This window comes from Hyaena hyaena, unplaced genomic scaffold, assembly GCF_003009895.1.
Source record: "Hyaena hyaena isolate Hyena2069 unplaced genomic scaffold, ASM300989v1 scaffold_894, whole genome shotgun sequence".
Taxonomy (NCBI): Eukaryota; Metazoa; Chordata; class Mammalia; order Carnivora; family Hyaenidae; genus Hyaena; species Hyaena hyaena.
In genome coordinates this window covers 769,012-785,998 of record NW_024081526.1, presented here as the reverse complement: position 1 = coordinate 785,998, position 16,987 = coordinate 769,012, and the positions used below count along the sequence as shown (strand labels likewise).

The 16,987-nt window shown below is 36.7% G+C and overlaps 1 protein-coding gene across 1 annotated transcript; it reads left to right on the top strand.

Moving 5' to 3' along the window:
* Positions 1-395: 395 nt before the first annotated feature.
* METTL8 (methyltransferase like 8) lies at positions 396-16,619 on the top strand (the record flags this gene model as incomplete). Its single annotated transcript, XM_039220475.1, has 7 exons — positions 396-766; positions 2,492-2,541; positions 7,412-7,475; positions 9,147-9,286; positions 13,838-13,944; positions 14,077-14,142; positions 14,878-16,619. Coding segments are annotated over 7 exons (989 nt in total), but the record flags the coding sequence as incomplete, so codon positions are not given.
* Between the last annotated feature and the right edge of the window lie 368 nt (positions 16,620-16,987).

Here is a 16,987-nt window from a genome sequence, read left to right as displayed (position 1 = left end):
CATGAAGGAGGGCACTTTGGGGATGAGCACTGAGTGTTATGTAGAAACTAATTTGACAAAAAACTATTTAAAAAAAAAAAAAAAAAAAAAAAAAAAATGTATTGGCCAAATTGTTAAGACAGAAGCAGATTTATAAGGGGTGGGAATAAATACCTCACACATTGACATATTTTGAGAAAATTAATACTCTGCAGTTTTAATCTGTAAGAAGCCAAAAAACATCAGATAAATAAAAATTATAATATTAAAGTTATTCAGTACTAAATATAATTGTTATAAATATACATAATATATTTAACAGTATTTGATTGTTAAATATATTTAGTTATTAAAATAGTAACTAATAGTAAACATCATTCATAGTAAAATAAATCATTTTTTTCTCTTTATTTTAGTTAAGTATGAGAATGAAGCTAGTAAATATTGGGACACATTTTATAAGATTCATAAGAATAAGTTTTTTAAGGATCGTAATTGGCTGTTGAGGGAATTTCCTGAAATTATTCCAGTTGATCAAAAAACTGAAGAGGAGATGCAAGAATCATCGTGGGATAATGTCAAAACTGGTGCTGCAGATTGTTTCTCAAGAACGCACTGTCCTACTATGCCTGAAGAAAAAAATCATAGCAAGAAAAGGTGTGGGTCATCAGATGGTCCAAGCAAAGCAAGATCTCATTTTTCCAACCTAGACTCTAAAGAGCACAGCCAAGGACCTCTGAAGACTGAGCTATTTCCTGGAAGCAGTGCTACTTTTAGGATCCTTGAGGTACTTCCTGCAGGGGCAAACATGGGAGGTGGCACATAATTTTAAAATGTACATTGCATATTACTTTATTAATGATCCAGATTTTTTAGGGGAAAAATTATCAAATCTAACTAGAAAAGTGTTCAGTGTACTTTTGTATAAAAAATACTGGAGGGACTCACATGTATAATCAGGCTCTAAGTTTGTGATTTTAATTTTCTTTTTTTAATTGTTTTCATTTCTTATTTGAAGGCAGTTTTAAATATCAGTAAAGTTTTGGCCTTAATTTCTATCTCTTTCTGTTATTACCTTTTTTTAAGTAAAATAGAAATAAGAGAGATATAATTAGCAGTAATCCAGTGTAGACCTTGACTTTTTTTTTTAATATATTTATTTCTTTTTGAGAGAGAGAGAGAGTGAAAGCACAAGCAGGGAAGGGGGAGAAAGAGAGGGAGACACAGAATCTGAAGCAGGCTCCAGGCTCTGAGCTGTCAGCACAGAGCCCTCTGTGGGGATTGAACTCACTAACCATGAGATGATCTGAGCCGAAGTCCAACACTTAACCAACTGAGCCACCCAGGCGCTTTCTATTTTTAAAAATAAATCCCCTCCTTCCAGTTATAAAGGTATATATACAAGGGATTTAACCACTCTTCACATTTTACTGACTTGTTTTTTTCATTTATACTATTTTATATAGTTGAGCTGTACATATCCGTATTTGGGGGTTTTGCTTTGTTTCTATTTAACATTTTATCATAACAATTTTTTCTATCGTAAAGATTCTCTATAAACATTTTTGTGGCTGCAAAATATTTTACTATGTGGAATACTTTAATTCTGCTTATCTATTTTTACAATACTGGGCATTTAAATTGTTTTCAGGTTTTCTACAGAAAATATCTTTGGGTATAGACTTTTCTGTATTTTCTTTTATTATCTTGGGTTAGATTTACTAGTTCATACTTTATTTTAGAAATGTAATGCTTTTAGTTGTGCCTGGGTGGCTCAGTCTTTTTAACGTCCAACTCCTGATTTCAGGTCATGATTTCATTGTTCATGGGCTGGAGCCCTGCATCAGGCTCTGTGCTGAGAGCACAGAAGCTGCTTGTAACTCTTTCTCTCTCTTTCTCTCTCAAAATAAATACATAAACTTTAAAAAAATAAAAATAATAAATTTAATGCCTTAAAATATATTGCCAAATCATTTTCTAAGGAGCTGTATTAATACCAATTCACTGCAATATATGTCTGTTTGACCACACCCTCATTGGTTAGAATATTCTTACTTTAAGTGCTTTCGTTTTTGACAGATGAAAATTATACCTTGTTTTAATTTGCATGTCTTTGATTGTTAACTAGGTCAGACAGTTCTTCAGATGTTTAGAAGATATTTGTATTTCTTTTGTGTTCTATTTATTTCCTTTGCTAATTTATCTGTTACTTTTTTTTTTTTTAATGAACTCTACCTTTTATCATATTTATTGCCAATTTGTTTTTCATAGTGCATTGGTCACCTTTTAATTTGGTTTGAGTTTTGGTGCATAAAATTTTTAAATGTTTCCATAGTTAAATTTATCAGTATTATTCTTGTGGCTTATTCCTTTGCTTTTGAATTCAGAAAACTCTTGTACACCTAGAAATTCAGTAAATTTCTTCTAGTTTTTTTAATAAAAAATATCTAACGTTGGTGAAGAAAATTTAATCTTGTTTTCATGATATTTGTTTATTCTTTTGATATTTTAGGTTGGCTGTGGTGCAGGAAATAGTGTTTTTCCAATTTTGAACACTTTACAGTAAGTTTTAAAGTTTTCTCCTACAAAATTTTACATATGTATGGGGTGTTAAAAATTCTGGGAAAATGTTGTTATATATATTGCAATGGTGTTCTTATTCTCATATAAACAATGACTGAAGCAAATTTCAAAGAATTGTCTTAGTGTCTAATTTCACATGAACTAGTAATTACTCTGAAAAGAATGTTTCACAGCCCTGGGTTGTCCACCATGGGTCCAAGTAATTTTTTAAGCTTGTGTTTGCATGGATGAGAGAATAAGAAAAGAGCAAGGGGTTTGACCCTTCCACTAAGCTGTGAATTGCTAAACTTCAGAAATCTATTTGCTCCTTCAGGTATGTGGGTGCCATTTTACACACAGAGAATTGAGTTTAAAGCTTATTCTTTAACCCTCGTTTTGTCGTCACTCTGGAGCCACACCTGGTATAAGACCTTCCTTTGTGAAGGAAGGTGACAGCAACTAGCCCTAAGACTCAAAAAAACGGACCTCGATGATAGGTGTTCTCCTGACATACATTTCCTGTTCACTGCTTCATGTATATGTTGTGGTATTTTCATGATGAAGACACTTCTCACAAAGCTTTTTCTAGCACCTTTTACCTATTCTGGCTTTGGGTTTTTTTTTTAAGTTTATACAATAACTTTCACATTATTTTTCCACTGCAAAATCAACATGAGCACATTGCAGAATATTTCCATTAGAGGACAGGGGGCTGGGAATCACCCATCATCCCCATCATCCTAATATAGCTGCTGTTTGTAAAATTCCTTTCAGTCTCTATGTGTATTTTAAATTTTAATGATGCTATTTTTTTTAGTGTTTCCTTGTAACAGAATGAATTCTCATATACTTACCACCTCAATTTAACATTTAACACAATGCCAACATCATGACACTTTTTTTTGCTTTATTTATTTTTATTTTTATTTTTATTTTATTTTTATTTTTATTTTAGAAAGAGTGTGCAAGTGGGTGGAAGGGACAGAGGAAGAAAGAGAAAGAATCTTAAGCAGGCTTCCACGCTGAGCGTGAAGCCCAAGGCAGGGTTCAATCCCACAACTCTGGGATCATGACGGGAGCCCAAATCAAGAGTCAGCTGCTCAGCTGACTGAGGCACCCAGGCACCCCTCATTTTATTTTTTTTAAAGTAAGCTTCATACCCATTGCAGAGCCCAGTGCAGAGCTTGAACTCATGACCCTGAGATCAAGACCTGAACTGAGATCATTAGTCAGACAGTTAACCAACTGAGCCACCAGGTGCCCCCAGGACACTAATTTTAAATACTTATGATGTAGCTCCAAAAAACTCAGGACATTCTTCATTACTAGTCTAAACCTAACACAGTAATTTCCAAACACCATCAAATTACCAGTTAAAGTGGCCAGGCTGAAGTGATAGAACTGCACATTTGCAGTTCTGAATGGCCTTTTCTCTTTTTGTATTTATTTTCTTTGTTTTCCCTTTTCCTCATTTCTGGGCCAATGTTTCCTGTTTTATTATACCATGTAGCCAGTTTCCTTCACCCAAGTTATCTCTGAGCTTACAGTGCACATAAATTTACTACCTTGGCAGTTGGTAATGTGTTACTTTATGACTCATCTCAAGGTATTATTTAGCATGTCATTTCTTTGTCTTATGTCTCCAGCCACTACTTGTATTCCTTGAGGTAGAAAACATATTTTACCCTAATCTGATTTTCCAGGTAGCCCAACAGTGCAATACAGATAGTTGGAGCTCAATACATATTGACTAATATCTCTGAATCCCCACTTGTTAGTAATATTTTTCCTTTTTTACTTCTCCCTCCAACTAATAATTGCAGTCTCTTGCTTCCTTGCTCCCTGATTCTTCTTGGCTATTTTTTTTTAAAGTCATTCAATAACCTAAGATAATTAATTCATCTTTAAAAGGCAATCAGTGATTAGCCTTCCAAAGGGAAGATTAGACTTTTTTTTTTCCCACCTAAGAAATTATGTTTTATTACTTTTGGAGAGTACAGGATTAGTGTTTTACATTTCCAGAATATTTTATCATAATTAGACCCCTGGAATTGAGAGGTCATATCATTCTCCAAGGACCATTTAATTCTTAAACCCCCTGCCAAGGGAGTGCTTGGTGATGTGGAGTTAGTAGTGATATTTACACCTGCTTGCTGGGAGAAGGGCCAACGCAGTCAGCTGATTTTACAGAAAAGCTCTGGCAAGTCGTTGGGTGGTCACAAGACTTCAACTTGGGCTGCTGATGCATGGGAATTCAGTCCCAGAGGTCATGCTGCTCTCCTGGTGGGACACATGGCAAATGGCACATGCTTTCCTTTAGCTGCTAGACTATTCTATATCTTGTGGGTGTTTAGTAACCGCTGCCCAAAGGTCGACTGCATACCTTGTATAATGAGCCAGATGTGCCAGTGCCCAAAGAAGAATTTTGAGTTATATGGAAGTTTTTATAGAACCATGATAATTTCTTAAGTTTTTAAGTTCCTAGAAGGCAGAGACAGATCTTCCTATAATAATATGATAATAATAATAATAGCAATGGCAACAACAATTATAATAATGACTAACATGTATTAGGTGCTTATTCTGAGTTAGGCACCTTTCTAGAAACTTCTATGAATTCCTTCAATCCTCACAGTGACCTCAGATGCCATATATATCTCTGCTTTATAGATGAGGAAACAGAATTACAGAGAGATTGATTAAGTAACTATTCCAAAATTACACAACTAGGTGGTAGAGCCAGGATTCAAACCATAGGCAGTTTGGTTCCAGAGCCCTTTCCCTTAGCCATCATATCACATTGTGCATCTGAGTGCTTGCCAAAAAATTTCAAAGACATGTGACCACCTGAAAAATTAAGAGTCATGAATTATAGATTTCAGAGGAAGCGATAGGGGTTCAGGCTGCAGTAAATCACTGTTTTTATTTGAGACAGATGAACAAAAAACAAGCAATGCAAGTCATAACCAAATCCTGTTCATCGTACTTTAACTTATTTGGACACATCTTAAATTGAATGCAAATCCCCAAATGCCACAGAATGAAGAAGTTATGTGTGAGCATAGTATTCATCAGTCAGTAGAATTTCAGAGTATTATCTGAGCCTGGGTGAGATTTTATTTGTGGAATATGTATTTGTGTTTGTATCCCATATTTATTTAGTGGTTCTCCTTGCTTCAAATGTCTCCTGAATCAAAGTTCTAATTATGTGTTTCAAGGCCCACTTGTGTATCCTGCCACACACTGGTTTGAGCTCTCAGGATCAACCCTGTTTCTCATCCTTGGCATGTGACTCCCACCTCTAAGCCTTTCTTAGACCATTTACCCTTCTTCTGACTCAACAATGCTATACCCATCCTTTAGAATTGTTAAGACTTACACCTCAGGAAGTCTGCCCTATCCATAACACTGTAGAAGCTAGATGAAGTCAATCATATCCCCAACTAAGCTATAAAACCTACAAGAGCCGGAACTATACTTATAATTATTGTTTCATGACATGCCAATCTCTTTCTGTGATTCAGACATGGTACTAAGCAACATGATGCAGTAATTATTTGATACAAGCATACCGGGGATGATCAGGAAGAGTACTGGCCCACAAAATTCAAACTATATACATGCCCAGGAATAACCAGGGTCCAGACATTGTTACTAAATTTCAGATAAAAGCCAAATAGAACTTCTCTGAGTTCAGTGGAGGCCAATTAAAATTACTCAAGACTTTTATATGGGTAAACATCCCCCTCCAAAAAATGACTGACTATATATTTACATTTGTAAAGTAACTGAGTCTTAGAGAGGTTGAATCAAATTCACAGAGCTAATAAATGGCAAATTCAGGACTTAAACACATATCTCTTTGGCTCCAAAAGTCATACTCTTATGATGTTATTAGATGATTTCATTTACTAATTTGTTTTCTAATGCTTGGTACATACATGAGTCTTTTTTTTTCCATTGAGCAAACTTTAGGTACATACATGAGTGTTAATAAATGTTTGAAAATAACTCAAAAAGATAACTAAGAGTTAACATATTAGTATTTTTGTACTCTTTTTTAGAAGTTATATTTACATGCTATTAAAGTATACATATTTCCTGTCCCATTAAGGCATCAGAGCCTCTGTGAGAAGGCTCTTGGGGACGCTAAGGGGACTGAAGCATCAAGGGACACAGGGGTCTGAGAGTCCTTGCACAAGGGTAGAATTTGACTAGGTGACAAGGAACTACAGGCCTTGCTGGCTGGAGGCACACAAGAAAGACTGGGGGGAGGAAGCTGGAGCCATGATGATGGATGGCACTGAAGGGTTCCCATGTGAGAGTGTGATGGGATGTAAGGCTGGTAGGCCCAAGTAATGAAGAGCTTTAAAACCAGGACAGAAAGGGGCGCCTGGGTGGCTCAGTCGGTTTAGCACCCAACTCTTGGTTTTGGCTCAAGTCATGATCCCAGGGTCATGCGATGGAGCCCCGTGTCAGGCTCTGTGCCGAGCATGGAGCCTGCTTAAGATTCTCTCTTTCTCCCTCTGTCCCTCTTCCTCACTTGTGCGCTCGCTCTCTCTCTCTCTCTCTCTCTCTCTCTCTCTCAAATTAAAAAACAAAAAAACCAGGGCAGGAATTTGAGAGTTACACTGTAATTAATAAGTATTTGAGACAGTGCTGTTTCAGAAGCAACATGGTGGCACCCATATACCATTATAGAGAACAATATCTAAAAAGAAGAAACAATAAGCCAGGTGTCATCCAAACTTCTATTAAGTTTGGATGTTAAAAGAAACACCTTTTAACAAATTCAAGCCTACAGTTTCCTTTCTTTTGTAACCTGAGTATATGTGAACTCTAGATTTAAATACTTCTTCCATTTTCTTAGGAATGCTCCAGACTCCTTTCTTTATTGTTGTGATTTTGCTTCTGGAGCTGTGGAACTAGTGAAGGTATGCCTCATATTTTCTTTAAAGAGAGCCATGTAAGGATATAATTTATTTGCTGTTGAAGTAATATATTTTAAATGTTTCAATGTTATCTGTAACCATTTTTAACTGAGCTTTTACTAATTCTGAGAATCATATCATCACCTGATGCCTAAGATATTACCCTAAAATAAGAGAAGTTATTTTGAATTCAAAATAAAGTGGAAAAAAAGGAAAATAAATTAAGATAAAATTGAAGGGACTGGTACACCTAGAAAGATCAACAGGTCCTATGAAGTGATCTTATTCATATTTATGTCCCTAGAGCCCTATGCACAGATTGACACATCATAGGGACTCATTAAATTAAAACTTTTGAAATTAAAACAAATTTTGAGAAAGTATATGATACAAATATAAAATGTCCTAGACTATTTGGGAAACAGTGGGGAGTCTGGATTTGTTTGACTAGTCTCCAAAAGCTAGTAAGCATTACCTTAGCAAAAAGTATTTTTAGGAAATGGAAAAGGAAAGGAAACTATGCTAAAGGAAATGTGTAGTCAATACATGGAACTTAATTTCTGATAGTAAGAGTAATTATTATTCATGGTAGACATTTTCTAAAATACTAAAAAGAAACCTAAAGAGGAAGATAAAATTCACCTATAATCACACTTCCTAGAGTCCTGTGGTGAACTGAGGTGAGTGTTTTGGTATATATCCTTCTAGTGTTGTTTTGTAGGCAAACGGTGTGTGTGTGTGTGTGTGTGTGTGTGTGTGTGTGTGTGTGTGTGTGTGTATACTCTAATTTTTTCATTATTTATTTTTTTTAAGTTTATTTAAGTAATCTCTATACCCAACATGGGGCTCAAACTCATGACCCCAGGATCAAGAGCCACATGCTCCACCAACTGAGCCAGCACCTCTACTCTAATCTTTTTTTTAAATAACAGCTTTATTGAAATATAGTTCACAGACCATGAAATTCACCATTTTAAAGTATACAGTGCAGGGGCACTGGGGTGACTCAGTAGGTTGAGCATCCAACTCTTTTGATTTCAGCTCAGGTCATGATCCAGGGTCATGGGATCAAGCCCCAAATTGAGCATGGAACCTGCTTAAGATATTCTCTCTCTTCCCCTCCTCCCCCTGCCCCTCTCCCCTGCTTGTACTCTCTCTCTCTTTTTCTCTCCCTCTCTCTCTCAAAAAATAAATAAAGTATACAATCCAATTCAATGATTTTTAGTATATTTACAGAGTTGTGCAGTTGTTACCATTATCTAATTTTTGATTATGTATTAGAGGATATTTGTATGTTATGCCAAAGGAGGCATGGACAAGCAGTGGGAGAGAAAACTGAGGACGATCTCAGTGCCTCTGAAATCACATAGAGTCGGCTTCCAGCAATGCTGCCTGTTGACTCCGAAGCCTGCCCTACTCTACTTTTAAAAATTAAAGAAGGATTGTGAAGAATATTTGTTATCGAGTCCAAGGGTTAGACTTAATTTTTTTATAGCCGCTTGAAATAAGCTAACAGAACACTGAATCTGAAATAAAGTGCACTCAAATTTACAGAGGAAAGACACTAGGGAGAAACATAAAATTTGACCTTTTAATTTTAAGAAAAATGCTGAAAGTCTGCTAACCACTTTATTATTGTTATTATTATTATTAATTATTCCTTTATTATGATAGTTGCACTCATCCTACAGAGCAGCTCAGTGTTGTGCCTTTGTTCATGATGTTTGTGATGAAGACTCACCCTACCCATTTCCAGATGGGATCCTGGACGTCATTCTTCTGGTCTTTGTGCTCTCTTCTATTCATCCTGACAGGTAACTGAAGACGGAAAAGGGCAAAGCAAATGTGTAAAGCACCTTTATCAGTCGTGGTTTTCAAAACCATCAAAAGTGACAATTCTTGACTTTATTACTTAGTGAACTATACCATATATAACACGCAGCCTTTTAAGTGCAGTTTTTCCTTTCTCCAGACTTTTAGAAAGAAACCGGTCAAACTGCTTCATTAGTGAGCTTTCTATCACTGTCAGAGTGAAGTGAGCATATTCTGGCAAGACACGTACCTATTAAAAGTGACAGTGCTTTAAGGAAATTACAAATTCAGAACAGCCTAATAGACTTCCAAGAGGGAAATTGTACCTGGTGATCAGAAACAAACATCTTTCTTTGATTTAGCATCTTACTGAATGTTCGAAAAGAAGTGGGTGGTGAATCTGTTTGGCTTCACACCAGTTTGTCAAAGACTTTTAAAAATTTGTTTTAAGGAAACCCTCTAGGGAACTAGGGGTGCTCGAGATTTGCCAGATTAACCTTGGACCTTTATTATCTAAGGTTGGTCTAGTACCATCATTTAGATATTTATGACTTAGATTTTTTCTTCACACAATTTTTTTAAGTTTATTTATTTCTTTTGAAAGGGACAGAGAATGTGAGCAGGAGAAGGGCAGAGAGAGAGAGAGAGGGAGAGGATCCCAAGCAGGCCCCACACTGTCAGCACAGATCCTGATGCAGGGCTTGATCCCACGAAGATCATGACCTGAGCTGAAACTAAGAGTCAGAGATGCTTAACTGACTGAGCCACTCAGGCACCCAGTTCACATAATAGCTCTTGTCCAGAGAAGAAGTAGAAAGACATATTACCAGCCATTAAAGTGATCACTTCTCTTAGAATTTTGCCACCTCATGTATAATATGACACACGTGTGGTGTCAAGGGTTGTGCATTTGTAAGTTTTCTTAAAATTGGGTTTTCTGCTGTGGTAGTATTTTTAGTCCAGGAACGTTCCTCTGCTGGTAGAGACTTGATATCAACAACCACTCTTTGATGAGTGTGACACTTTTCCAAAGAAACTGGGTTAACATGTGCTTTTTCTTTTGCAATTATAAAATCATTAAGACCCTTTACAGTTATTTTACTTCTCATTCAGAAATGAGCACTTTGATTACTTTTTGAAAGACAAATTAAATTTTCAAATAAATCTGAATGAAACATATTTGCACCTGGTGAAAAAATCACATTCCATGAAGCTACTTTTTCCTCCCAGTTTCTATAATCTATGTCATTCTACTAATCTGGGTAGAATATTGGCATCATTCAGGTACTGGTAGAAAGATGTCGTCTATGTATTTTGTTTCATAGTTAAAAGAATGAATAGTTAAAAGGATGGAGTAGGTGGATAGAGAACAAGATTTTCTATTTGACAGCTATAACAGGAGGTGTTTAAATTCCAAATAAGACCATAAAAACACTACTTGAAATTAGTTTAGATAATGTATTTTCTTTTTTTAATTATCTTTTTTTAATGTTTTATTTATTTCTGAGAGAGAGACAGCATGAGCAGGGGAGGGTCAGAGAGAGAGGGAGATACAGAATCTGAAACAGTCTCCAGGCTCTGAGCTAGCTGTCAGCACAGAGCCTGACGCAGGGCTCGAACCCACAAACCGTGAGATCATGACCTGAGCCGAAGTCTAACGCTTAACCGACTGAGCCACCCAGGTGCCCCTAGATAGTATTTTCTTATGATTTGAACTGAATGTTGAAAAGAAGGGGAAGCAGATATCTTGGAAAGATTATTGTTATTCTATAGTATGTTCATTCTAGGTAATTATTATAAAATAAATTTAGATATATCACGTCCCTAGCCACTTTCTTGCCTATATGGAAATGATCTAAACATAGGGTGAACATGTAGAAGGAAGGCAGTAGTAAGTGAAAAGGCAAGAGAGTATCTTTAGAGTCATTTGGGACAGTGGTATATTTAGCCCCATGAAAGTTCTGGAAAAGTGTCTTCTTGACAGCTTGGAAACTCCATGCACAAATGAATGACAAGCTATTTTGCTAGGCCTTGAGTCCGGGCATCCCAGCTTAAATGGGAATAAGCTACAGGAGGCTACGAAAGAAGAGCTAACTGTCCTTATCACTGAAATAAAATAAAGCATAATATGTGTACCACAGATCCCAGCATAGAGTAGGCAGTCAATAAATACTCCTTTTTTAAAAAAAATCTCTTCTTGAAGGACAAATATCATATGTGTGCACGTATAGGAGGATTAGGAGGAACTTGACGGAGGAACAAGGGGGAGAAGAAGGGCAGAAATGGTGGGGGAAAGGGAGAGAGGCAAACCATGAGAGACTCTTGAATGCTGACAAAAACTGAGGACTGATGGATGTGGGGGGGGGGGGGGGATGGGCACGGAGGAGGGCACTTTGGGGATGAGCACTGAGTGTTATGTAGAAACTAATTTGACAATAAACTATTTGTAAAAAAAAAAAAAAAAATCTCTTCTTCCTTGCCCTCCAGCTAAAGGTAGAGGAGGATAGCAGAGTTGGCCCAAGTCAGGTAAACAAAGAAAAGGAACTTTCACCCATTCTTGTCTTGTCCATCTCCCCCAGCCCTCTCCCACCGACAGTTCTCAGGAACTGGCTCTGGAAGTTGGTGCTGAGCCAAGAGAGATGGGCTGATGAAGAAAAGCAACTCCCCATCCTTTTACCCACAATCCCAGACGTTAAAGATAGTTGGGAAGAAAGGATTTGCAGAAGGATATGGCTGCATTTGGCCCTTTGTTTTTCTGCATTTTTGTTTCATGCTTGTTTTAGTAATCATTGCAGAAAGATGTTTTTCTCTGTACATAAAACATTTATTCTGGAAGTAAGTATTTTAAGGTTTAGATACGGTTTTCTTTAATTGCCAAAGCCTAAGGCCATAAGCACAGCATGAAAATAACCTATAATAAAATAAACAAGGAAAAATATTTTTCTTTTTTCCCTTTCATGTACTTATGTTCCAGTTTTTTAAAAGAGCATTTCATCTAATTATGCCACCTCTTTCTGTTATATTTCTATCTTGCTTTACTAGTTACTTTCATTTTCTTACTATCTACTTCCTTCATAACCTGACATAAATCGGGTTTTTAACTCCATTATTCCACTGAACAGCGTTTTAATTGGAAGGAACTTACAGATTATCTAATCCAAAGCCCTCATTTTTAAAATAAGAAAATCTAGAAGCTTTAAGTAGCATAGATGAAGCAGAGATGGCAAGGACTTAGCACACAGGGCCGCCGTTTACCATCCTCTGCTCAGGGCAGACACTGATAACTGATTTTGTACCCTGATTGTCATTCCCAGTGAGCCCTAAGAGTCCTTCTCAATAGAGCTCTGTAGGCAGCCAATGCCAGTCACTTGGCATTAATATGAGATCTGAAATCTTTGCCATCTCTGGCCCATAGTCACACATAAGACCATAAACTTAAGCAAAAACATTAAGTCAAAAGCAGTCACAAGGACTCATATTTGATTGAGAGCCAAATGAAAAGAATAAGTAATAAAAGAAAGAAAGCAAAGCCTTCCCAGTATTGAGCTGGGGGTGGAGTGTGAATAGAATTTAAATAGACAGAAAGTAAGAAGGAGAGAATTCTTTGAGGGGGAAACCATGTGAATGAAGGCATGGACTGCTTCAGAGCCAAGCATGTAACAGTTTGGCTACAGTTGATGCTTCACATTGGGAAGTAATGGTAAAGATGTTGGAGAGATTGAGACCAATTGTAAGAGATCTCAAAGGCCCAACTAAGAAATTAAGATTTTATCCTATGGATTAAAATCATAAGCATTTTTGAGCAAAGGGATGATTTGACAAAACCATCATTTTAAGCGGAAGAATTCATCAGTAATATACAGGAAGAATTACCAAGGGGAATAATAAAGCATGTTAAGAGGTAGTGTGTTTTCACGCCTAAGGAGGTAGAAGTTTATATTAAAGGAGGACCAAAGGGAAACAAAAAAGAGAAAAAACATTAGTTAAAAAAAGAAAACCTAGAATTGGATGACCAAATGGTTGTGAGAAGGTTAGTGAAAAAGGAGAAAAAGCAAAGGGATTAAGGCTATCTCTGAGGTATTACACAGATGATTGATGGTACCTTTGAACTAAACAAAGGAGAAGGAGCTAGTTTGGGAGGAAAGATGATCTCTGTTTAGATATGTGCAATTTGGAATAGCTCCACCATAGTTTTTATCTTCAAGAAAAATGAAGCAACTTAAGTGTTTATCTGCCTTGGAACTACCTTAACTTGATGTAAATATCATCTGTGGTTTTGCAGGGCAGCTTTGACATCATACATCAAGCTCTGTGAAGTCACCACTCCAGTCATTTGGTGATTACTCGATACTCTAGGCCTTTTGATTCTTATCATTTAGCAAGTTGGTATTCTTTTTCCTTTCTCTACCAAATATTTTTGTTTTTGTTGCCCTTATTTTTGTGGGTTAGATTTTTTGGCCCCATTGAGCTTTCCTTATTTTATCTCTGAGAAGGTTAGGCTGTGGCATGTAAAACAAGATTTCTGCAAACAGTATCTTGCTTTGTTTTCAAAGGATGCAAGGTGTTATAAACCGACTGTCCAAGTTACTGAAGCCTGGGGGAATGCTGTTATTTCGGGACTACGGAAGATATGATAAGACTCAGCTTCGTTTTAAAAGGGGTATATTCAGTTTGGAATTATTTTCATGTGTTTTAAAGAATGCCTTGTTTATATTTTATTTCAAGTTTTTGTTTGTTTCATTTTAAGGAATACTAGGTTTCTCTGAACACAATTTTTTTTTTTTTTTTTTAGGGCACTGCTTATCTGAAAATTTTTATGTTCGAGGAGATGGTACCAGAGCGTATTTCTTTACAAAAGGTATGCTTATCTATAAGGGGAAATAATTAGCTGTAAAAAAAAAACAAAAAAAACAAAAAAACACCTTTCTTTGGTTAGTCTGTAACCACACTGTAGCTGTTCTACATGAAAGCTTGAAAATGGCCTTTTTGCCTTTTAATCTTTTCCCAGCTGAAACTGCTTTAAAAGAATTACTTGTTTCATCTTATACCCAAATGAAGACGTAGTCTGTTCCATTTTGGAAGCACTGTTAGCCCAGGTATGAAAAATCTGATGACATGCCACAGCCAAAGGACGGAATTTGATTGTAAGAGTCCACAGAAAATTACTATCTCTTGTCTTGTCAATTTCTCATTAAAAAAAAAAAAAAGCATTTCAAATAAATTCTTCATGAAAGGATTTTCTCCAGACTTATGTGAGTTACTTTTAAAATGTGCCATTTGGAGTCTCTGCAAACTAACAAAAACCAGAACAGAGGCACCTTTCAAAATATTGAAATTTGCAACCAGTAGTAAGTAATGTATACCTATTTACGCCTGCTATGTTAAACTGTGTATACTTGATGTATTTCTGTAAAGTAGAAGAAACCCACTTGGTTTCACAGGTTTCCTTAGCCAATTTGTACTAGAGAGTTTCTTGGTATAAATGAAATTTAGATCAGATATTCCGTTAATGTTCCATTGTTCTTGACTGTCTCCCTTTCCCCCCACCAAGCCCCAGTCACACATACATTCAATTGCCATTTTTGTCTCACAGGGGAAGTCCACAATATGTTCTGCAAGGCTGGGTTAGATGAGAAGCAAAATCTGGTTGATCGTCGCTTACAAGTTAATAGGAAAAAACAAGTGAAAATGCACCGAGTGTGGGTTCAAGGCAAATTCCAGAAACCACTACACTTGACTCAAAAAACCTCCAAGTTGGTATTGACACTCCTTTCTCATGGCTGAGTTCTGTACCATGGTAAGGTACAAACCAGAAGATTACAGTATTCAAAGACTTCTGTAAATCTTTCATTTTTAAAAGGGAAGACAGGACAATTTGTATATCCTGCTGTTCATCACGGGTGAGCTCTTTTTGTTCATTTTAAGCACTTGTAAATGATTCGGACGAGTATACCATATTCTGTATTTTCAAAACTTACTATGCTCAAGCTTGTTTGGGCTTATTGTGTCTAACTGTTTTGTTTGTTCTTTCAATTTTATAAGCATTCAAGTAAATGGCTGATATAAGTCAGATGATTCTGAGAAAATATACCCTGCCATTTTTTAGAAGTGGGAGAAAAACTATTTATATACTAGTCTCACACAGTTAAATTTTCTTTCTCTCTTATCTGAGAGCAGAGAGGCAGCTCTCCTCGTTTCCTTGGCCAGTCACAAAACCAAGACTAAGGTGTATTCTTTGTTATGTTGTTGTCTGTTTTTCCTAAAACTCTTTTTTTTTCAATTCAGAAACTAATGTCTAAAATAGAATTTTAGTTTCTCTTTCCTTTCCTAAAATTGGGGAAGTATGACCCAAGCTAACATTTTCAGACTATTCTTGGGCATACAAGTTGTTGTAAGCTCTCTTTAAGACAACTGCTATACACAAGAAAATCCTTAAATTGTAGCAATTAAAAGTTTATTTACCACCTTGCCTCAAAAAGGGTATAAGTTGGCTTGCAAATTGCCCTTTGTAAAAACAGAGTTTCTAAGATTGGTTTTTCATTTGTTATACAACGTATACAGGGTACTTACATTGTCCTAAATTATATGGACTAATACAACAAAGACTCAGCCCTGTCTTCAGGGAGCATAAATAGGATCTGGCTGGCAAAGAAAAACGTGCACATCCCAAGCCTCTCAATCACAATCTCAGATAATATATGAACAGGTGTCAAATAGGGAACTTACCAGCTGGAGGACTTTGGTTATGAGCCACAGAAATCTGGAAGACATGGGTAATCTCTTAAAGGATCACCGTTGGAAAAATTTAGTTCCCACTGTTTTTTCCTTTTTGAATTCACTTAAAATTCAGTTTTCTGTAAGAATGTGATTGGTCCAACTTGGGTCATGGATTCATCTCCTGACAGATTGTGGTAGGGTGTCTTCATTGATGATGCTACCTGAAGGTATGGAGTGGAGAAAAGTTCCTCAAAGGAAAGTGAAGACCCTGTTATCAAGAAAAAGAGAAGAGGCATGCTGCCCAGTCACAAACATGTCACGCAGTAGTAGTAGCAGCAGTAATAGTGGTTCCAAAGAGAAAGGTTAGCTTGGTAGGATGGAAAGGGAAAGTATCAGTGTTCTGGGGGCAGTGGGTGTGGATGTCAGGCTAGTCCTTGAACATGTGCTCTCAGAAGATGATGAAAGACAAGTGTGTTTGGTGTGGACCATTCATGATGAGGAATCTTGGATAGATAAGGAGGAGGTCAGCTTATAGACAGCTTTGAATAGCAAGGCACATCTGTGGGGTGGGGGGTGCCTGGGTGGCTCAGTCAGTTCAGCATCCAACTCTTGATTTCTACTCAGGTCATGATTCTCATGGCTTGTGGGATAGAACCCCCACATCGGGCTCTGTGCTGACAGCATGGAGCCTGCTAGAGATCCTCTCTCTCCCTCTCTCTGCCTCTCCCCTGCTCGCACTCAGCCTCTCCCTCACTCTCTCAAAATAAATAAATAAATAAATAAATAAACTTAAAAAGAAAGAAAAGAAAGAAAGAAAGAAAGGTACATTGGGTTCTAGTCCCTGGACTGGAGCAATCTAAAGTTTGTTTCTTTGTTTCTGTTTCATCCTACTGATGGCATGTTCTAAATACATTTAGAGAGATTACAGCAATGGAATGCAGTGAGGTCAGACATGGGAGCAAGGAGGATCACAAACGTTTTTTGCA